General features: G+C 47.0%; 1 protein-coding gene across 1 annotated transcript in view; it reads right to left on the bottom strand.

Moving 5' to 3' along the window:
- oca2 (oculocutaneous albinism II) overlaps positions 1 to 21720 on the bottom strand; it is a gene marked incomplete at its 5' end in the record, with an annotated part of 99546 nt that extends 77826 nt beyond the window's left edge. The window contains 3 exons of the mRNA XM_080506048.1: positions 6337 to 6528; positions 9717 to 9812; positions 21482 to 21720. Coding sequence (XP_080362174.1) covers positions 6337 to 6528; positions 9717 to 9812; positions 21482 to 21720 — 527 coding nt within the window. The remainder of the gene's footprint in view (positions 1 to 6336; positions 6529 to 9716; positions 9813 to 21481) is intronic.
- Between the last annotated feature and the right edge of the window lie 2938 nt (positions 21721 to 24658).

Below are 24658 nucleotides of genomic sequence, written 5' to 3'. Positions count from 1 at the left end.
TTGATCGGTTTTCTAAGGCGGCACATCTTATCGCTCTGCCTAAACTCCCCTCTGCTAAAGAGACTGCTGAGATATTGGTCTCACAAGTTTTCAGGATCCATGGAATCCCAGTGGATATTGTGTCAGACCAAGAACCTCAGTTTATGTCAGAAGTGTGGAAGCTTTTCTGCAAGGCTCTGGGAGCCACAGTCAGTCTAACATCTGGGTTTCATCCACAGTCAAATGGTCAGACGGAGCGGGCGAACCAGTCCCTGGAGACCCTGCTGAGATGTGTCATGGCAGAAAACCCCACAGCCTGGAGTTCTCAGCTTCCACGGGTAGAGTACGCTCACAACACGCTACCTAACTCTTCCTCTGGCTTATCACCCTTCCAGTGCTCCCTGGGGTACCAGCCACCATTGTTTCCATCTCAGGAGGAGGAGATTGCCGTCCCGTCCGTTCAGGTCTTCATCAAGAGATGCGAGAGGACGTGGAAGAAGGCCAGGGCCTCCCTAACCCAGTCGAATCAGAGGATGGAACAGCAGGCGAATCGCAGATGCACTCCTGCTCCAGTGTGTACGCCAGGTCAAAAGGTTTGGCTCCGGGCCAAGGATCTTCCCCTGAAGGTGGAGTCTCGGAAGCTGGCACCGCGATTTGTCAGACCAGTCGAGGTAGAGAGGATTGTTAACTCCAGTTCTGTACTGCTCAAACTTCCTGCCTCCATGAAGATCCATCCGACCTTTCATGTTTCCCAAATCAAACCTGTCAGAGAGAGCACTCTGGCCCCCCCTGTCCGTCCCCCTCCACCACCCAGGATGGTGGATGACGCGCCGTAAGACGCCTATTGGATGCGCGCTGATGGAGACGCAGACTTCAGTTTCTGGTAGATTGGGAAGGGGTATGGGCCCGAAGAACGCAGCTGGGTACCCCGTCGCCAAATTCTGGACTTCAAACTGATCCGGGACCTGAGAAGACGACGTCCAGAACGCTTCACTTGTGCACCTGGAGGTGCACATGGGGGGGGGGGGGGGGGGGGGGGGGGGGGGTACTGTCATAACCTCCACCTCTGGCTCTTCCTAGTGGCATCAGTTTTCCCTTCCCCCTCCCTCCTTTCCTCTTTCCTAGGTGGGCGTGTCCTGCATGCTGTGAGGTGGAGGAGTGCAGTGCTGATTACCTGATGCTCTCACCTGCAGCAGGGTGTCGCTTAACCCTACAATGCACCTCTCTCTCTATAAAGCTGGCATCAGATGAAGACTTGGCGCCAGACTGTAAAACTCCCTTCAGTTAGTGGTGCCGTGCTCTGCCTTGCCTTGCCTCAGTCTGTTTCTCTGGGTTAAATCTGTCTCTCCTCTGCTGCAGTTCCGGACCCACCTGCTGCACCGAGCTCCTGCCTGGGACTCTGTTCTTTGGCCGTTTCCTACAGTTTCTGGACAAGACTCCCTGACAGCCTCCTCCAAGCTGCAGCACAACAAGACTCCCTGACAGCCTCCTCCAAGCTGCAGCACAACAAGACTCCCTGACAGCCTCCTCCAAGCTGCAGCACAACAAGACTCCCTGACAGCCTCCTCCAAGCTGCAGCACAACAAGACTCCCTGACAACCGTCCTCCAGGCTTCAGCACAACAAGACTCCCTGAATACCTCCTCCAGGCTTCAGCACAACAAGACTCCCTGAATACCTCCTCCAGGCTGCAGCACAACAAGACTCCCTGACAACCTCCTCCAGGCTGCAGCACAACAAGACTCCCTGACAACCTCCTCCAGGCTGCAGCACAACAAGACTCCCTGACAGCCTCCTCCAGGCTGCAGCACAACAAGACTCCCTGAATACCTCCTCCAGGCTGCAGCACAACAAGACTCCCTGACAACCTCCTCCAGGCTGCAGCACAACAAGACTCCCTGACAGCCTCCTCCAGGCTGCAGCACAACAAGACTCCCTGACAACCTCCTCCAGGCTGCAGCACAACAAGACTCCCTGAATACCTCCTCCAGGCTGCAGCACAACAAGACTCCCTGAATACCTCCTCCAGGCTTCAGCACAACAAGACTCCCTGAATACCTCCTCCAGGCTGCAGCACAACAAGACTCCCTGACAACCTCCTCCAGGCTGCAGCACAACAAGACTCCCTGACAACCTCCTCCAGGCTGCAGCACAACAAGACTCCCTGACAGCCTCCTCCAGGCTGCAGCACAACAAGACTCCCTGAATACCTCCTCCAGGCTGCAGCACAACAAGACTCCCTGACAACCTCCTCCAGGCTGCAGCACAACAAGACTCCCTGACAGCCTCCTCCAGGCTGCAGCACAACAAGACTCCCTGACAACCTCCTCCAGGCTGCAGCACAACAAGACTCCCTGAATACCTCCTCCAGGCTGCAGCACAACAAGACTCCCTGACAGCCTCCTCCAGGCTTCAGCACAACAAGACTCCCTGACAGCCTCCTCCAGGCTGCAGCACAACAAGACTCCCTGAATACCTCCTCCAGGCTGCAGCACAACAAGACTACCTGACCACCGTCCTCCAGGCTTCAGCACAACAAGACTCCCTGACAGCCTCCTCCAGGCTGCAGCACAACAAGACTCCCTGACAGCCTCCTCCAGGCTGCAGCACAACAAGACTCCCTGACAACCTCCTCCAGGCTGCAGCACAACAAGACTCCCTGACAACCGTCCTCCAGGCTGCAGCACAACAAGACTCCCTGACAACCGTCCTCCAGGCTGCAGCACAACAAGACTCCCTGACAACCTCCTCCAGGCTGCAGCACAACAAGACTCCCTGACAACCGTCCTCCAGGCTTCAGCACAACAAGACTCCCTGACAACCTCCTCCAGGCTGCAGCACAACAAGACTCCCTGACAACCGTCCTCCAGGCTGCAGCACAACAAGACTCCCTGACAACCGTCCTCCAGGCTGCAGCACAACAAGACTCCCTGACAACCTCCTCCAGGCTGCAGCACAACAAGACTCCCTGACAACCGTCCTCCAGGCTGCAGCACAACAAGACTCCCTGAATACCTCCTCCAGGCTGCAGCACAACAAGACTCCCTGACAACCTCCTCCAGGCTGCAGCACAACAAGACTCCCTGACAACTTCCTCCAGGCTGCAGCACAACAAGACTCCCTGAAAACCTCCTCCAGGCTTCAGCACAACAAGACTCCCTGAATACCTCCTCCAGGCTGCAGCACAACAAGACTCCCTGACAACCTCCTCCAGGCTTCAGCACAACAAGACTCCCTGAATACCTCCTCCAGGCTGCAGCACAACAAGACTCCCTGACAACCTCCTCAAGGCTTCAGCACAACAAGACTCCCTGAAAACCTCCTCCAGGCTGCAGCACAACAAGACTCCCTGACAACCGTCCTCCAGGCTGCAGCACAACAAGACTCCCTGACAACCTCCTCTAGGCTTCAGCACAACAAGACTCCCTGACAACCGTCCTCCAGGCTTCAGCACAACAAGACTCCCTGAATACCTCCTCCAGGCTTCAGCACAACAAGACTCCCTGAATACCTCCTCCAGGCTGCAGCACAACAAGACTCCCTGACAACCTCCTCCAGGCTGCAGCACAACAAGACTCCCTGACAACCTCCTCCAGGCTGCAGCACAACAAGACTCCCTGACAGCCTCCTCCAGGCTGCAGCACAACAAGACTCCCTGAATACCTCCTCCAGGCTGCAGCACAACAAGACTCCCTGACAACCTCCTCCAGGCTGCAGCACAACAAGACTCCCTGACAGCCTCCTCCAGGCTGCAGCACAACAAGACTCCCTGACAACCTCCTCCAGGCTGCAGCACAACAAGACTCCCTGAATACCTCCTCCAGGCTGCAGCACAACAAGACTCCCTGAATACCTCCTCCAGGCTTCAGCACAACAAGACTCCCTGAATACCTCCTCCAGGCTGCAGCACAACAAGACTCCCTGACAACCTCCTCCAGGCTGCAGCACAACAAGACTCCCTGACAACCTCCTCCAGGCTGCAGCACAACAAGACTCCCTGACAGCCTCCTCCAGGCTGCAGCACAACAAGACTCCCTGAATACCTCCTCCAGGCTGCAGCACAACAAGACTCCCTGACAACCTCCTCCAGGCTGCAGCACAACAAGACTCCCTGACAGCCTCCTCCAGGCTGCAGCACAACAAGACTCCCTGACAACCTCCTCCAGGCTGCAGCACAACAAGACTCCCTGAATACCTCCTCCAGGCTGCAGCACAACAAGACTCCCTGACAGCCTCCTCCAGGCTTCAGCACAACAAGACTCCCTGACAGCCTCCTCCAGGCTGCAGCACAACAAGACTCCCTGAATACCTCCTCCAGGCTGCAGCACAACAAGACTACCTGACCACCGTCCTCCAGGCTTCAGCACAACAAGACTCCCTGACAGCCTCCTCCAGGCTGCAGCACAACAAGACTCCCTGACAGCCTCCTCCAGGCTGCAGCACAACAAGACTCCCTGACAACCTCCTCCAGGCTGCAGCACAACAAGACTCCCTGACAACCGTCCTCCAGGCTGCAGCACAACAAGACTCCCTGACAACCGTCCTCCAGGCTGCAGCACAACAAGACTCCCTGACAACCTCCTCCAGGCTGCAGCACAACAAGACTCCCTGACAACCGTCCTCCAGGCTTCAGCACAACAAGACTCCCTGACAACCTCCTCCAGGCTGCAGCACAACAAGACTCCCTGACAACCGTCCTCCAGGCTGCAGCACAACAAGACTCCCTGACAACCGTCCTCCAGGCTGCAGCACAACAAGACTCCCTGACAACCTCCTCCAGGCTGCAGCACAACAAGACTCCCTGACAACCGTCCTCCAGGCTGCAGCACAACAAGACTCCCTGAATACCTCCTCCAGGCTGCAGCACAACAAGACTCCCTGACAACCTCCTCCAGGCTGCAGCACAACAAGACTCCCTGACAACTTCCTCCAGGCTGCAGCACAACAAGACTCCCTGAAAACCTCCTCCAGGCTTCAGCACAACAAGACTCCCTGAATACCTCCTCCAGGCTGCAGCACAACAAGACTCCCTGACAACCTCCTCCAGGCTTCAGCACAACAAGACTCCCTGAATACCTCCTCCAGGCTGCAGCACAACAAGACTCCCTGACAACCTCCTCAAGGCTTCAGCACAACAAGACTCCCTGAAAACCTCCTCCAGGCTGCAGCACAACAAGACTCCCTGACAACCGTCCTCCAGGCTGCAGCACAACAAGACTCCCTGACAACCTCCTCTAGGCTTCAGCACAACAAGACTCCCTGACCACCTCCTCCAGGCTTCAGCACAACAAGACTCCCTGACCACCTCCTCCAGGCTTCAGCACAACAAGACTCCCTGAATACCTCCTCCAGGCTGCAGCACAACAAGACTCCCTGACAACCTCCTCCAGGCTTCAGCACAACAAGACTCCCTGAATACCTCCTCAAGGCTGCAGCACAACAAGACTCCCTGAAAACCTCCTCCAGGCTGCAGCACAACAAGACTCCCTGACAACCGTCCTCCAGGCTGCAGCACAACAAGACTCCCTGACAACCTCCTCCAGGCTTCAGCACAACAAGACTCCCTGACAACCTCCTCCAGGCTGCAGCACAACAAGACTCCCTTAAGTCTGTAGTTCTGGCTCTTTAGAGTTCTGCTTCCTTGTGTTCCTGGTTTGAGTTCTTTGCCACGTCGCTTAATAAACGTCACTAAGAGTATTCCTGATTGCCCTGTTTCTGTCTGCACCTGAGTCTCTGAGTGTGAATCGTGACACGACAAGTGGTGGGCATAACAAACTTCAAACCAACAGGGTTGTGGAATTTTGTGAATTAAATAAACGTTTGTCACCACTTGATATAACGTTAAACATCTTGGTATTTAGTTTTGGCCGTATTTCCCTGATAGATTTGCAAAAACATTTTTCATTCAGTAGATTGATTTCAGGTAGTCTCATTCACCCATTCACAAATGCACACAATGAGCAATTTAAGGTTTTGAGCCTTGCTCGAGGACATTTCGGTATGTGGACAGGAGATGGAGAATGAAACCTGCAACCTTCCTCGGCTCAAACAGTTACACCACTTACATGCGTGACGTCACAACACCACAAACGATAAGCATTTAGGGGTTCAACCAGCCGCGTGCTCCATCATGGACACGCTGTCCTCATTCATCGTTCCTCCCTGATTGCTTCTGCCAGGACGCGTCGCTAGAGCTCACTAAGAATCTCACCATCAACACCAGAAGCTGCAGTTTGGTTTTATTTTCTCTGGCATCTTTGAGCCTGATCAAACTGGCAGCAGATCACTGGCTTGGCATCCGTTAAATCCACTGTTTAATATATCATCACATTTTCCTCCAGGGAGGATGGGGTCTCACTTCATGCTGCTGGTGAGTTTGAAGCTCAGGTTGTCCAGAGGGTCGTATTTGTCCGAGGAGCTGGAGCGGGACAGGGACAGGCTGGTGACCTCGCTGCCCAGTCGGTAGCGTTTTTCCACATCCAGCGAGCCGTTGTCCCAGGGCTCTCCCCCTCCAACAAAGCCTGGGTCGTGTAGGGTCATGTAGGTTATGCTGAAAAAGAATAATCAGTCACTCACTGTCAGACATCTACGGTTTAAAAGTCTGAGCAACTAGATAAACACATTAAAGACACCAGCTGTGCCCCTATCAAAGCTTTTCACTTGAAAAATGTCTGAACGGAAGAAAACGCCAGTAATAAAATAATAAACAAGCGTCACATAACATTTTCATTACATGCCTCACTGTCAAGAGAATTTACTGAAATGAAACATCTCCATGCCGCTGTCATTCTCTCTGACACGACACACCGGAAGCAAAAACATCTCTTTTTTTTCTGGATTGTCCCCAAATCTGCATCAATAAAAGTATTAAAGTCCAGATTATGGAATCCACAATACTTCAGTGTTAAGAGAATGATGATTCTAGGTAGTTTGGCTGCTCCCTCTTTTTTACACAGACACCATAGAAAGTCTTTGTATCTTTGTAGTTTGTATGCCTTCCTCACACTCGCTGTCAAGATTCAACACAATGCATAACCAGATGGTTGGTGTCACGAAAATGTTTTTAAAAAAACTAAGTAGCAAACACAGAAGACTGGAGGACAATTTGTGTGGTACTACATGTGAAGCCCACGTCATACCATGATGGCCATGGCAAATATTTTTGCTCTTAAACTTTATTCCTGTTAAATCTTCTATCCTGTATTAAATACCTGCACACATTAAATCACAACTTATTGTAAACCTGGGTCCTGGTCTTGCTCAAAGGCAAAAGCTAAAGAAGGATCAGGAGGGTCATGTCATCAGGCAACTCTTACATTTATTCTTTCTTTAAACTACAAAGATGAGTTAATGAGTGCCACAGAATACAGCAATAAATAGGTGATTTCTGCAAATTCTACAGCGTGTGAGCATCAAATTGTAAGGGTTCTAAGAGTTGTAGAAAGTGTGCCTGTTTGAGAACTTGTGACATGTTTAGTGCGCGGGCATTCTTTAATGTGTGACATTATTAAGTGTATGGGCCTCATCATTGACCCAGACTCTCCTCATCTTTACACTTCCTCCCTTATTGCTTCTGTGATGATGCCCACCACCACTTGATGGACGCACCAATACCACATACCAGACTCATCGGGTACCAGGTCCAATACTGCACGGAGTACTTATACTCATTGAAGATCCCCGATCTGCCCAGCAAGTATTATGTGATGTCATGCGTCAGATATTTTGATATAAATAAGAATGACCAAAGTAAGACAGACTGTAAATTATGTTCTATGAAAATATGAAGAGAAAACTACTTTGTAAAACATCAGCAACTTAACGTCCAGCAGAATCTGCTTGATGTCATTCATTGGTTCACCTGCTCAGAGGATCTAGTAACTCTGAGCCGTGCCCCATACGACATGCTAAAGAGTTTGGGGGCAGTGATGCTACATGCTAAACATGAAGAAATGTGACTGACACAGTCATGAACAGCTGGTTGCAGCGTGTGGCGGTGCACAGCGAGATGTGTGTTCGCTGCTCCATGTCTTCCTACGTGCTTTATTTGTGTTCCTTTTCCCTTTTGTTTCAGGTGCAGTCTCCCTGCGCCCTGATGGTTCTGTTTGCCGCTGTTCCGCTTCATGTTTGCTTGATTATTCTCACCTGTGTTCCACTGATTTCGTTCATGTTTATTTTAATAGAATACTGTGTCTCATCTCGTCAGCTCAGCGCCACTTGCCTCCATGTGTAACTCAGGTTAAGTGTTTAGTGGTTAATCCATGTGACCACATTTATAACCAGGCTCTGGTTCGGCAGGAGCTTCTTGTTTGGTTAACATCTCAATTCCTGTTCTTTTGTTCCTTTGTCAGTTTATCGAGTTTCTGCTGGAAACGCTGCCTAAATCTGACTGTGACTCCACTGTAGTCCATCCTCTGTACATAAACTATATAATAGTGAATGGAATCAAGTAGAAAAAGTAACACAACTGTTCAGAAGTTTTGTAATTAAGTTATTGTTATTCACATTCTAGTCTCATCAAACAAGAAGAAACATTTTTCAATTGAAATTGATTTTTGTCGATGAATAGATCAATAAAATGACTTACATGTGTTCACACAGCAAATCTTTATTCATTATCGGAATGTAGCATTATCACCATTATTCTGTTTTTCTGTCTTTTTCTTTGTTCTTTTATTTCCAGTGTGAGCAATACAGTATAGTTTAAATATACACGAGGAAAAACCTGTACAGCTGAGGTGTTCATGCTTACAGCTACTGTACATGTTTAGCACTGAGACGATACCAAAGACTTGAAACGTTTCAGCGATGTGTGAATTGTTTGTTGCATAAGCCATGCTCTTATCCATGCTGCCACCCCACAGAACCTTGTTGAGTCTGCTGAAACAGTTTGATGGAAGATGCTTTAAAAATTAAAGGAACTTTCTCAGGTGCAGTGAGGAAAGTTTTGTGTTGGAGTGTAACTGTCACGCCCCACTCCTCAGAGGCCTCTTAGGGGCGTGGCTGGGTGTTCTCCCTCTCCTGTCTCTCCTCCCCTTCTGGTTTTCAGGTTGTGTTTAAGGAGGCGGAGCTGCTGAGGGATTCATCTCCTGATTCAGTTCAGCTGCGACGACCGGGTGGAGCTCGTTGTCTCCTGATCAGCTACAGCTCTTAAACGTGTGCTCGACTCCACTCGGCGCTGGATCGTAAAACTCCCTGAGTCAGTAGACCTGCGTGTGCTGTGTCCCAGTTTAGCATCATACTAACGCCGTTTCCTTTGCTTCCCTTTGAAGACTCGCCAGCCTCAGCTTCCTTGGTTTCCTGACCCACCGTGACCAGACCTGACTCGTACCCCAGTAGTCCCTGCCTCAGCTAGCCACCTTGACCTCCTGCCTCCGGAGCCTGCAGCACCTTCAATCCACGCTTGTTAAAAGAATAAACTCTTCCAAGTGTAATCATCTGTCTCCCGCTGGTTTCTCCGCACCTGAGCCTCCGAAGTCCCACCGTAACAGTAACAATAAATCAGGATTAGTTGAGTTATTTTCTGAACACATGTATTCTTTTATTAATTAAAAATGAATATGTTAAGCTACTAAAACCAGTGACGTGGTATTCCCACTCTTGCGCCTGCTCTTGTTTTGAAACATTTCTACACTGATTGTGTCACAATCACAATGAGCACTCGAGGTCACACTTCAGTTCCATATGTTTTCACAGCTGATTAAAAGCTCACCACGAATAGAAAGAGACATTACTCACCTGTCATCTTGAGAGAATCTCAGCAGTGGTGATCTCTCTGACAGATTGGCAGAATTCTTCTTTCCTCTGAGAATGTTAACAGCACTGAAGTTATGCCTAAAACTGAAACAAAACAAAAAAAAGTACAAAGTATAAATAGTTAGTCACATAAATAAACTGCTGAGAAACAAGAAGCATCTATAAACTTTAACTCCAATGTAGACTCTCAGCTGTCACATCATGGCTGCCGCTTCCTCATTAAAGTGTGTCTGCAGACGTTCAGGTGGTTAAAGGTGGTGAGAGCCGGTGACTCCACACCGGAGCCGTTATGAAAGGCTTTTTTGTCAGCCTGCGGCTGGACTGTGGCCTCAGCTGGATCTCCACCAACAATACAATCCTCACAAACACACACACACACACACACACACACACACGCACGCATGCGTGATGTTAAGCGTCCATACAGAAGCAGGAGGAGGATTTACAAGACAATTCTTTGATAACAACAGAGATTCCATGAGAATTGTTATATCAAAGAAAGAGTAGCTCACTGAAACTTAAAAGTTCCCCCTCAGATAATCTTTCAGTCTAAAAGGTTTTTCCCCTTTTCTACTCGCTCCTTATTCAAAAGATTTGTATGCTTGTATTCAGTTTGCACTCGTCACAAGAAAAAGGGCCTCCTGCATCATTTTTAAGTGCTGCAGGTTTAGTTGTGGATCAGTGTGAAGATAATAGTGATAGATAATGTTGGCTTTTTAACATTTCTATGAACCTTTCATGCTGAACAGCAAAGATAATTCTCTACCGTATTTCCCGCTCTATAAGGCGCACCTAAATACCTCAAATTTTCTCAAAAGCTGCCAGTGCGCCTTATAGCCCGGTGCGCCTTATATATGGACGATTGTTCTACTCCAGGCTGCTATTTGACAGCTGAACAACCAGAAGCTTTTATTTTGACAACTCTAACTTCGCAACCGGATCTTCAGAGCGGACGACACTCCACACAACACCTTCATCACTCATGGTTGCAAACCAACATTCTAACAAACCAAAATAAACTAGATGAAATAATGACTCCCTAAACTGGGGGACAAAAACACATAAACACAATCAACACAACACCAAGCCCAACAACAACCCACAATAACCTCCAACAAATTCAACCTGAGCTCCTCAGTGCAGCCGATAGAAACTCCCATAATTCATTGCAGCTGTTTGTGGTGTTTTAAATGCAATTATTGGGGGTTCTATTTGGTTTGTGGTGTCGGTAATAATTGTGTTGTGTAGTGTTTTTGTTGCTTAGTTCATGTAGTTTAGTTTATTATTATTATTATTATTACCGGTAGTTGTAAGCTGTCAACCAGTAGTGAATAAGGTTTTGTGTGTAGTCTCCTCCTGGCATAGGCTGCAGGTAGGACTATCAAAATAAAGTATGTGCACCTCTCTGGGTGTTAGAATCAGTGGAAAATGTAACCCAATAGCTTTGAGCTGTAAAGGATGCTGACCACTGGTCTACTCCATGCGCCTTACGGTAATTCGTGATGCCATAATGATGTTGTTGTGACCAGTAGACAAGTCCGGCGAGCGCCAGCAGCCCCATCAGAGAGCCAGCACAGTTTGAAGCAATGAATGTGTCCCGGGCGCGAGGGTGTTCATAAAGGCATGGATTACATTTTGGAAGCTGCATTAATCCTCTTCTGAGCGCTTCTTGACCTGGCTTTGGACGAGCAACGACGGCTGGGTGTTAGCATACACAATGAGAGATCCTTAAAAGTCTTATTGACGTTGTGTGTTTCCTTGGCAAACAAGAGCTTGCTTTTCATGGAAACAATTAAATTGAAAGGTCCTCAAACCGGGAAAATTACATTGATCTGCTGCACCTGCTAGCCAGCAAGGACGCGGATCAAGCCTCCCAATTGACGTCAACAGTGTTTTCCGGCACCTCAAACAATCCAGAACGACTTGATTGAGGCCATTGTAGATGTTCTGAGGGGTGACATTAAAGACAAAGCGAGTGCTGCTCAGTTTAGCCGCGTTTCCACCGCACAAAACGTGCAGGACGGAACGGAGCCTTAAGGAGCGGTACAGCAAAGTGTGACCGGAGCCAAATCCGGTGCCCGTTTCCACTGCAGAAAGGAGCTTAAAAAGGAGGCGGGGCTTAGAGCTCCGCAGATATTTGAGGTTACAACAGTCGTCTCAGCCTGTCGGCAGATCTGGATCTTATGAATCCTCTGTTGTTGTTGTTTACATCCTCCACTTTGCACTAGCGAACACTCCGGCGACTTGCCCCGCACCCGAGCCCCCGGCTGGGTGTGCTGCACCGGGACACGGGAGCCCTTTCTGAGCACGGAGGCTCTGAGCGTCTCTTTGCACTGCACCTTCTGCCCGACCACCGGCAGCACGGAGCTTTCTGTTCAAACGCGATGCAGCGGCGCTGACCGTGGTTAAACAGAACGCTGCATCGCCTTTGAACAGAAACCTCAGACGCAATGCAAAGACAGACCCGGCACAGCACACCCCCGGCACGGCGCACTGACGCTATGCTGCAAACAGATAGCTCCGACGCAATGCAAAGTCCCGAGCCTCAACCTCCAACTCAGACCCGTTCCACGGTCCCAGGTACCCCGATGGAGGGGGAGCGGGAAAGCAACCGCCTTTGGAGCGGTTGTTTCTGGAAAATCCCAAAGTCTTGCGGTGGAAACGCGAACCGTAACGGACTATACCTGTCCATTCCCGCACTTTTTGTGCGCTGGAAATGGGGCTTTTGTTGCCGTGGAGGTAGACGAAACTACAGACGTCAGAAACAAGGCTCAACTCTCAGTCATTTACAGTACGACTCTGGCAGAGACGTAAAGGAGGCTTTTTTAGGCTTCGATGATGTTGGTGATGACAGGAGAGCGACAGCAATCACTAACTACGTGTTCAGTGTACTGGACAAGTTCAACTGTGCTCACGAGAAGTTGTGCAAACATATGATGGCACGTCATTTATGGCATCACAGCGAAATCGAGTGCAGGCCAAAATCAAAGAAAAGAGCCTGGAAGCAATGTTTACTCACAACAACGGTCATAAAGTGAACCTTGTCCTTTCACAGTCTGCACAGATGATCCCTGGGTGTAAAGTTTTTTTAAGACTGTGGAGGGCCTTGCTGCTTATTTTAGCAAGTCTACTAAATGCAGAAAGCTGCTTGATGAAGTGGGGAAACGGCGGATTCCACAGGCAGCAGCTACCAGATGGAACTCAAACTCTCAGCTTGTTCAGACCATCATGTTCCACCACGCAGAGCTTTGTGAGGAGTTCAACATCGTTCAGGAAAACCCTGATGGATGGGATGGACAAGCTCGAGCCATGGCATCTGGATTCAGCCTCTGGTTATCAAAAGCTTCCACTTGCTTTCTTCTCATGGTGTACGCCGTCAGTTTCACAGAGACAGATGCATTGTTCCGTGTCCTCCAGGGTAAGGTGAAGGACATACGATTCTGTTCTCTCCGTGTCAGGGAAACCATGTTTGCCATGAAGAAACAGAGGGAGTCGTTTGACTCGTTCCATGATCGTTTTCTGTTGTGGTGCAACACTATGAACCTGATTGACAGCAATCAGCCATTTGTCTAAAAGTTGTTTTACACCATCCTAGATCACGTCAACTTGCAAATGGAGGCACAATTCCAGAACCTGGGAGAACTTGATTTTCTAGCTTTAGTTCAGAGTAAAAAGTTTGATGATCTGTTTTGACATAGCAAAACTGCACAGCCTCGCTACATATGGCAAGCATTTTGCTTTTGTGGGGCTAAAAGCCAACCTCATCGGACTGTATAGCTCACAGGTGATCAAAAACCAATCACCTCAACAACTGCTGGCTTTCCTGGTTGAAAATGACCCTGATCAGACTGTTCCAGAGGCAATGAAACTGCTGAAGTTGGTGTTGACCATTCTGCCACCACAGCATTGGTGGAGAGGTTTTTTTTTTCTTTAAAACGCATAAAAACCTCCAGCGGCAACAGGACAGAGCAAAGAAGACTTTCCTCACTGGCTCTCAGATCCACTGAGAAAGAGAGGCTCATAAAGCTGAAGACCAAGACGGCGGACCTCTGTGATCGACGTCTCTGTCAAGAAGGACAGACGCATGGACTTCATCTTCAAAATAAAGTAAGCCTAAATGCTCTCTCTCTCTCTCTCTCTCTCGCTCTCGCTCTCGCTCTCGCTCTCACTCTCGCTCTCTCTCTCTCTTCCTCTCCCTCTCCCCCTTGATTACAGCAGCTGTCATTGTGAGTGGTTATAGCATTGCGGACAGCTCTGCCATCCAAGGTGTCATTTTCTCGCTGACATGGCATGAGTTTTATCTTGTTGGGAGCGTTTGTAGACGGCTATTGAATAATTTATCAATAATAGAGATAATAATTTATCTCCCTGCTCATAAAACTTTGACCTTGAGAGAAGTAGAAGTCGAATAGAATGTTGAGAATAACAACATTATCTTGTGCTTATAAAGAAACCCGTTCCTTATAGATTGCCGGTCGTTTGGAAGAAGCATACTGAGAGTTTAAAACCACTATACGGTGGGATCATTTGTTCAGTTTCAATCTCATAGATCACCTTTGGTGTACCTCATACGAGATAATTTACCCTCTTATAAATGCCTTAATTGATTCCCATAATACGGAAGCTGAAATATCTGAGGTTTTATCAATTTAAAAGAAAAAAATCTAATTGCCTTATTATAAGTTCAACAAACTCTTTCTCCAAGAGAAGTTGTGCGTTGAGGCGCCAAGGCGGCTGTACACACGTGAATTTCTGAATAGATATATATTAGCGGAGACTGATGCGCGATCCAACAAAATAATTGAATCATATTTACAGCCAGAAACTGTTGTAAGCAGTGAGCTGTCTGCCAAAAATAAATCAATATGTGTAAAAGTCCGATGTACTTTTGCCTGGGTCATAATAACGCCATTGATCAATAACATTAAACTCATCCATGAATGCTTCAATTACTTTGGCCGATTTAGATTTGGGCACTAAGGTTGCACTAAGGGAGCAGTCTAACGAAGGGTCCAGCCAGCAAATAAAATCTCCACCCAAAATTAAGTTATGTTGTGACATGTCTGGCAACATTGAAAATACTTGTTTAAAGAAAGCCTCATCATCCCAGTTAGGGGCATATATATTTGCAAGGACTACCTTGGCATCATAAATTTGGCCAGTAACAATAATGAACCTGCCTGTAGGATCAGATATAGTTTTAATGTGATCAAAAGGAACGGTTTTATGTAAAAGTATTGTAATGCCTCTCACTTTACTGGAGAAAGAGGAGAGAAATATCTGACCAACCCAGCTCCATTTTAATCTAAGATGAAATCAAATGGGTTCAGTGTTGCCAGCTCCTCAGTAAGGAAAGTAGCTATTGGCTGTCCTCAAAGTCACTAGAAGTCGCTAAATGACGCCATCACCTAATTTGCATAATTGGACATTGACGTGTAATTGCAAGGCACGCTGTAGGAAAGAGGAATAACGTTATGGAAGAACCAAAGTACGTGAAAAAAAATGCCCTGAATATGTTTAGAATTGCCACTGAGCTTTCTGCTGCTGATTCTAGTGTTTTTGGTTTTATTTTTCTCACTGAAGTAGGCCACACAATTTTAAGCCTAATGCTTTGTTGAGACCACATGTGGCTCAGATGTGGCCCATGGACCTTGAGTTGAGAATTTGTATTTGTTAATCCGGTAAATTTTATATTTACTTGCTGCTCAGTAAACCAGCAGGAGCCTTGCACATGTGTGGACGCAGGTCGGAGAGGGTCTCCACTCGCCCGACTGCAGCTGGGACTGCCGCAGGAGGGAGGGGGGGCTCCTGTCAGGCTGACCTCAGGCCTGTGAATGCTTCAGGACGGCGGGGGGGCTCACAGCAGTACCCGCTGCTCCTTGACGACAGCAACTGCAGAACCATTCGTGATTTGGCGTCAGTCGTTAAACACACTAGAAAGTCACCAATAACACCAGAAAAAGTCGCTAAATTTGTCGCCAGTCACTCTTCACAACAAAAGTCACCAACGGGACCTGAAAAGTCACCAGATTTAGCGAGAAAGTCACCAAGTTGGCAACAGTGAATGGGTTTCCTGCAGAAAAATTACATGAGCGATGATGTAGATAATGTAGCACCTTACTCCGCTTAATCGAATTGCTCAGACCTTTACAATTAAAACTAACAAACTTAATGTCTCCAATCACATTAGGTGGAGTACTATTGGGCTGAGCCATTAAGATGGAAAAGCATTACAATATCAAAATAAAGAGAGGTACCTACTGGTCTGATTGGAAAAATAAGTAGATAGATTTAGGACTGGCATGACCACGTAACTCATGACACAAAATACAAAAAGCTAGCAGCATGATCGTAGTCGAGCAGTGGTGCACACACACGCTAGTGCCATCTTGGCAGAGGTGAGCTACTTGGGGATGCTGGAGCCTGGGCCTGGTGGCTGCTGGCTGTTGCGGAAGTCTGGGCAGGTAGAGTTGGAAACAGTTCGCCGCCAGCTTATCCGAGCACGGAAAACCGGGTCTTGTCCACGATGTTTGGCCTCACACCGCCGTGCTGCCCCCGCCAAGCCAACCAAGAACTGCTCGCTCCACCGTCAGTTGCTCCAACTGGAGGTGAAATCTTGGAAGATATAGATGTTTTTTTCATTGTGAGTCAGAGGTGAAGCCTCCCCAGCACAATGCAGGATCTCTGACCTGGAACTTGTTGACTCTGATGACAATTGGCCGTGGTGGCTCCTCCCCCTGCGGCCTAGCCCACAGCATGCGGTGGACTCTGTCCAACTTGGGCTCAGCTTCGAGGCTCAGAAAGTCTTTCAGCAGTTTAGCCACAAACTCTGTAGGGTTAGGACCCTCAGTTCCTTCAGGCAGGCCCACAAGCCGAATATTATTACGCCTAGAACGAGCCTCTATGTCCTTGCATTTCTTACTCAGGGGCCACACAGAAGTTCAAATGGGGAGAATCCTGTTGACGCCTGCGGTACCTCCCTGTAGGCAAAGAGCCAAAACGGCAACCAACGGTCGCAGTCCTTGCCCGTGTCATCCACAAATTTCTGCAGCATGCGTTTCAGGGTTTGGTTGAACCTTTCAACAGAGCCGTCTGTCTGTGGATGCTATCATGTGGTCCTGATGGCAGAAACACCCAACTGTTTATGACGCAGCTGCATGAGCCTGGAGGGGAAGTTTGCACCTTGGTCAGTCAGGATTTCGTCAGGGATTCCGACCCTGGCAAAGAGTTGTACCAACGCTCGCAAGACAGCAGGGCCAGTGGTTGTGTGCATTGAGAAAGCCAAGGGAAACCGGGTAGCATAGTCACACACTACCAGGATGTACTGGTGTCCTGCACTGCTTCTCGCCAGAGGACCCACAATGTCCATAGCAACCCTGCAGAATGGGGTAGGGATGATAGGAAGAGGTTGCAAGAAAGCTCGGTCGGACTTACAGGCAGGGCATGTTTTTAAGCATGTGTGGCATGTAGCACAATATTGCTGGATGTCTGTGTACATGGAAGGCCAATGAAAGCGTGAACTGATGCGTAGGGTCAGGGGGGGCCGCCAGGTGCCGGAGGGGCGGCGTCCTTTCCACAGTCGCAAATAAACCTGCTTGCTCAAGTGGACATGTTGGACTTTTCTATTTTCTCTGTTAAAAAAAAAAAAAAAGACTTTTTCTTTTTCTTCCATGAAGTCACACATCTTCCCTCAATCCAAAGACATGTTTTTTGTTTTTGTTTTGTGTTCTGTTGATTCAAATTGGACACAAGTGTGATTCTCTCTTTTTTAGCTTCTTGCTAAACATGCATCCGTTCCAAGTTGGAGTCTATCTTTCTCACAGTTGCACTTCAATCCCCAAAACAAGTATATGTGATTTCAAGCAATCTCATGCACCGTTTATGGGTGATTTCAAGAAAGAATATCTCCTGGCTAAGCATGCTAATTGTTTCTTCCATTGCAGTGTAAATGGTTCACGTTTTCAGAATGTTGTTGTGTCAACAGGATCTCATGTTCGGTCAGCCACCTTGCGAGTCCGAGCCGTTCCCAACCTGGGCTTTTGCTCCTTCTTACCGGGGGTCCAGATGTTGCCCAGTGAAAAACATCAAAAAAAATTGTTCATGAGAAGCAGGTTAAGAAATAAATAGACAGAGGGTTAAAAAGTGTATTCGAAAGAGATGAGATTAAAATACATATTTTATAAATGTGTTAAAATTCCATGAGAATGTTTCAAAATGTTTTAATATATTGAATTTATTTTGTAAAAAAAAAAAAAAAAAAAGCAATGCAATGAAAAGGTTTTACAATTTACAGCTCATTATTTAATTGTTAATGTGAGAGATTACGACCTGCAGGACCTTTAATATTGACATGAAGTACAAACTACAATGTAATCTTGGTACGTTAACGTGAGAGAGAGACGCTCTGCCTTCATTAGTACAGAAGAGGCGGAGGCCTTTTAGCAGACCACTCCTGCTGCATCATTCTGACTGGCAAGGTATGATGTAAGTCTTGGATAAAGAAAACAAACACAAAAGTCTATCAGATGCACTCAGTGTTAAACAGCCACCCTCCCTCACACTCTGTGTTGCTCCACACAGGAAACTCCCAGCAGCTGCTGAACGACTATGAACTACTTTAAGGTTCCTCAGTCCTGTGAGCTTCTTTAACTTCTCTCAACTATTTTCACTTGTCTGCTGAAGCAGATTGTAGCATTTTGTTCAATCCCATCAACCAGCTGAAGTCATGTGAGCCGTTTAACCTCGTGCCAAGGTCTGCAAAAAGACATTCCAGCCCCTCCTCCTCCTCTAACACGTCACATCCAGCTGTAGTTCTGCTCAAGTATTGCCCACTCTTTTATCTTTTACAACTCTTATTCAAGTATTGAAGCGAAAGAAATTCCTGGGCTTAATCCCAATAACGTCACAGCCACGGGCTTGAGATTAGCACCTCCTGAGCGTCTGAGCTCCTCACCCGCCGACACATACACTCATATCTGTGTTTGAACGTTCACAGCTGACAAGAAATGTCAAAGCTTTTCTAAGTATGAGAACATATCTGGTATGGATTTATCCAATAAGGCATGGGTAATCTCTTTCTGCATGTGCGATTGAAATTCTTGGTATGAAGTTAATCCAGCAACAAGAGAGAATGAGTGCAAATCTTCTTAAACAGCAAACAAAAACGTTTTTAAAACGTATCTTCACATTATGACCTATCCAAAAACCTCATTCACAAACTTTTGGGATGAGCTTTTTCACATATTGGAGGCGGGATTTAGTAATAAATAAAAGTTTTGAATATTACCAACGATTTCATTCAGTGTGGTTTCCAACAGACACGTGTTTGTAGTTCTCGTCTTCATTTAGTCTTAGTCACGTACCTTTGGATTGCCCAGGTTCACATGGCTCTCAGTTACCCACACTCAGTTTTCCTCATGACACCATCATAAGCATAAGCATTCAATCTTAATGTTGTGTTCCATGAGTCTTAATCTTTTCTTTTTTTCTAAATTACACAGCGCTGTGAGATTTCAAGAAGTGAACATTTTTTCCTCAAGATAAAAAGTAAACTAGTGTGGTTTCAACTCAGACCTGTTTACAATGTTTTTCCAGTGAAAACATAAAACTTTTGTTGTGTTTATGGTTCACGTGACAACGGTGGTCAGAGACACTGAACAATCTCAACACTCAGGCTCCATGTGGAGGAACAAACACTGCTGCTACTGCTACTACTGCTAGTACTGCTAGTACTACTGCTAGTACTGCTACTACTGCTACTGCTGCTGCTACTGCTACTACTGCTACTACTGCTACTGCTGCTACTACTGCTACTACTGCTAGTACTACTGCTAGTACTGCTACTACTGCTACTACTGCTAGTACTGCTAGTACTACTGCTAGTACTGCTACTACTGCTACTACTGCTACTACTGCTAGTACTGCTAGTACTACTGCTAGTACTGCTACTACTGCTAGTACTGCTACTACTGCTACTACTGCTCCTACTGCTAGTACTGCTACTACTGCTACTGCTACTACTGCTACTGCTGCTACTACTGCTACTACTGCTACTGCTGCTACTACTGCTAGTACTGCTAGTACTACTGCTAGTACTGCTACTACTGCTAGTACTGCTACTACTACTACTACTGCTCCTACTGCTACTGCTGCTACTACTGCTACTACTGCTAGTACTGCTAGTACTACTGCTAGTACTGCTACTACTGCTAGTACTGCTACTACTGCTACTACTGCTCCTACTGCTAGTACTGCTACTACTGCTACTGCTGCTGCTACTGCTACTACTGCTACTGCTGCTACTACTGATACTACTGCTACTGCTGCTACTACTGCTACTACTGCTACTACTGCTACTGCTGCTACTACTGCTACTGCTGCTACTACTGCTACTACTGCTACTGCTGCTACTACTGCTACTACTGCTACTACTGCTCCTACTGCTACTGCTGCTACTACTGCTACTACTGCTGCTACTACTGCTACTACTGCTCCTACTCATGCGCTCCAGTCGTAGTAACTAGTTCTCCTGCACATGCGCCAGCAGATGAACAATGAGAACAATGTTTCCTCCAGAGTCACGACTCCCACATCATATTTTCCTGGACTTGGTTGTCTTATAGTTAACAGTCACCCAGAATAGTAATCTAACTTCATTGTCTTTACATACGAATGTCTGTGTTCTCAACATTGATAAAGTTTATAAGTTATTGTTCTCTGCTGCACATGTGTGGTCTTATTACAAAAAAGAACAACAGCAATGACTAGTGGCCCGACAGGAAAACTACATCATTTTCAGTGTTTCTTTCATTCCCATGTAAACAGACATAATTTTCACAGTATTGTAAATATAAACACAAACCTTTTGTGAAATTATAATTGGAAAAACGATGCGTTTTCACCTTAAACAGTCTAACACAGTTGGGATTATAAGATTTGTATTAACATTCCCCAAATTTACGTAAGGAATACTGCACTAGGAATTTTTGCCTCTTCCTTCTTTTTATGATAGTATAGGACATTTGTCTTCATCCTCAGACAACAGAGCCTCTGAAGAAGCTCTCCTCATACAGCATGACCCATCATCATCATCATCATCATCATCATCATCATCATCATCCTCATCACCACCACCACCACCACCACCACCACCACCACCATCATCATCATCATCATCATCATCATCATCATCATCATCATCATCATCATCATCATCACCACCACCACCACCACCACCACCACCATCATCATCATCATCATCATCATCATCATCATCACAACCACCACCACCATCATCATCATCATGATCATCATCATCATCATCATCATCATCACCACCACCACCACCACCACTACCACCACCACCATCACCTCCACCACCTCCACCATCATCACCACCACCACCACCATCATCACCATCACCACCACCACCATCACCACCACCATCATCACCATCACCACCACCACCATCATCACCATCACCACCATCACCACCACCACCACCACCACCATCATCACCGTCACCACCACCACCACTACCACCACCACCATCACCTCCACCACCTCCACCATCACCACCACCACCACCACCACCACTACCACCACCACCATCACCTCCACCACCATCATCACCATCACCACCATCACCACCACCACCATCATCACCATCACCACCTCCACCACCACCACCACCACCACTACCACCACCACCACCTCCACCACCACCACCACCAGCACCACCACCTTACCCGTCTTCAGGTCTCACGGGGACGAAGGCCTCGGTATGGACGCCACACTGTCCGGAGGGCAGGCCAGCAGACTGCAGGATCTTTTGTGTGTCTCTCCTCTCAGAGATTCCTTCCAGCAGGCGAAGTTCCCCAAAGTTCCCTGCAACAGCCTCTGGTGACCTCAGGCTGCTTCGGCCCTGGTGCCCTTGAGCAGACGTCTCCATCTCCATCTCCAGGTTGCTTTTGTTCTCCAAATACATGATGATCCCACTGGTGACGGAGGAGGGAAGAGTAAACACCACCAAGAAGATTCATTCTTTGGCTCATGTCACCAGCCAGTGATTATATTACATCACATGTTTGACCACAGTGGCTTTGACTGGGGACCAGAAGCTGCAGGTCCGTCAGTTCAGATGACGCCCACTCAGCTCCAGACTCATGAAGTGAGCCTGGTAACAGCAAAGCACTCTGGGAGATTAGAATCAAAATGCTAAATGTAAAGCTCTTTTTAACCCATTAAAACCCTGGACATAGCTGTCTACACATATCTCTGAAGACAGCAGGACCGACCACAATGAGCGTCAAGGAGTGACGTCATCAGGTGGAATCTGAAGGCTGCTTTATATCTACTATTTTTTTCTTGAAATATTTTGAAATAAATATGAATGAAGAAAGAAACATGTGGTGAGTGAAACTTAATGGTTGTATCAAAATGCATGTCTTCATTACCTGTGTGAGCATGACGGCACCGTGATGTGACTGTGATTACACTATTGGTGTTGCAGATGATATAACAAGACCCACTGAATTTCAAACTGTTAATATTATGTTTATGGATCTGATATTTGATAGGGGGCAACAATGTTCCATGAGGGCCACTCTACCCGCAACCCTTGTTTCAAAGGTCCCATATTATGTCTTTCACCAACTTCACAAGGTGTCAGAGGTCAGACATTGTATTAAAAGTGTATTTCTCCAAATCCAGCCTTGGGCCTGAATATCATCAGTCTAAAAGTGCTTCTATTGGTTCTACTGAGAACAGGCTGGTTCTATGTCTGTCCATTCGTGCTCCACCACACTCTGGGTTAGATCAGTGTTGCCAGATTGGGCAGATGTCCTCCCAACAGGGCTTCTTGTGGAGCAGATCTGTGCTGTCTTTTTTTTGTTGTTGCTCATGTTGTGCAGTTGTGCGCCATGATGTGTTTGGTATTACTCCTACAGAGTTTCTACAGACGTTGCGTTTTGGGCTGGTTTTTACTGAGGTGGGCAGGTTTTACCTTCTGTTTGGCTGGAAACAGTGAGTCAGATCTGGCAACCCTGGAGGAGACACAGCTTACCGATACAATGCATACAATGTACCTACCGCTAGCTCCTGCAAACTGTAACAGTATAACTCTTATTGTTTTTCATGTTATACCGAATTACTTTTGTTTATCAATAAGGCAGAGCTCCACTACCAGAGGGAGTGGTCATTTCCCCACATGACATCATGAAGGACAAATCTCTGAGTGGCCTGGTCTGACATATTCCCGAAAAAGTGGAGTGAGTGGAGGAGATGAAAGACTTACCCCAAACACAGGCTATAGAGACACATTACTGGTAGAAACCATTCTAAAGATAATTGTGTATAATATGGGACATTTAAGATGCAATGTTTGCATATTTCTCCCTTTGGTTTCCATATGTCCTCTGGCAACTTAAACGAATCCTAGTCTGTGCAGTCGTTCTTAAATGTGATTCCTGTTTCCAGGTTCTCTGAGGAGAAATAGTTTTCTCCAGGTCTTATTGCGGTAACGGTACTCTGTTATATTAATAGTTGTACGCCAATTGTAGCCGTTTGGTGGTAAACAAGTTGTATATGTTGGAATTTTTAAATCAAAAACACTTGTCGGTGGTTGCAATGACAGTTGTGATCGTCAACTAAATACAGAAACCACAAGTCACATCACACACTAATGGGGTCATCTCAACCAGTGGCCCTTTAAAATTAAAAAAAGTAATATCTTGGCGAAATAAATCGAAGCCTCTGGACTGGAGGGAGAGAAAAGCCCTGAAAGCTCTCAGGGCCTCTGCTGTGTCATGTGACAGCCCACATCTGGTTTTGTAACATCACAAAGAAATCTTTCGGCCAATGGCCACCTGGAACCTTTTTAATCACCCAACATTAATCAATCATATCAATTTACACTTTTCTTCCTCACGGGATGCCTACAGAGAGCTGTTGTTTCCATCATAGCAAAACGTGGACAAACTTAGTTGGCCTCAACAGGTTCTCCTGCACGCTTGAGAGAAGAGGTTGCAATCTGCAAACCACCACTAGATGCCACTAAATTCCGGCTTCTGCCTCAACTCATGATCAAATCCCAAATCCCCCCCCCCCTCATCTCGACTTCACCTCACTGAGAAAAAACAAAACAAAGAGCTTTGTTGTCCACTGTCATTCTGATATCACAACAATAGCCGTACAGTTTCCGCTGCACGTGGATTCATAGGAACGACGCTCCCTGGAGCTTGATGATGCAGAGGAAAGTCACGGTGCATCTCAACAGCTGAGCCATTCAGAGCTTAGCAGGAGCTCGCTGGATGAAGTCAGCTTCAGCAGACATGTGGTTCTCATCAAGACAAAGGATTGAATTCAGTGGGATTAACGCTCACATGAAAGGCAACAGGAGCTCAGGTGTAGCGTCAGAGCTTCCTGTGTCACAATGCCTCTTTGAGGAAGAAGATCACATTTCTGCAAGAGGTCAAACACACTTCTTACAACTTCCAGTCAGTTTGACAGAAAGAAAAACAAACTTTCACATAAGTCACTCTGTTGTGTCTGTAGGACTGCAACAAACTCACGACACAGATTAACCCTTACATGCACACGCGGGGTCACAAATGACCCATTCTTCAACAGCTTTACAATGAAAAGTTGTAATATATTAATATCCAGGTAACATGTTTGTGACATGAGGCCATTTGCATTTGTATTTATTTTGTCATTAATTTTAAGAAAGTGCAGTATTTGTATCTCGACCCCACTCTTCCACAAGTGGGGTCAAAAATGACCCCAAGCAGTTCCTATGGAATCTTCTATGAAACTTTAATTCTTAGCAACTCTGACTGTCTCACTTACACATCTGATGTCATCTCTCACATCTGATATCATCTCTCACATCTGATATCATCTCTCACATCTGATATCATCTCTCA

This window comes from Blennius ocellaris (assembly GCF_963422515.1).
Source record: "Blennius ocellaris genome assembly, chromosome: 12".
NCBI lineage: Eukaryota > Metazoa > Chordata > Actinopteri > Blenniiformes > Blenniidae > Blennius > Blennius ocellaris.
This window is presented reverse-complemented; position numbering and strand designations above follow the sequence as displayed.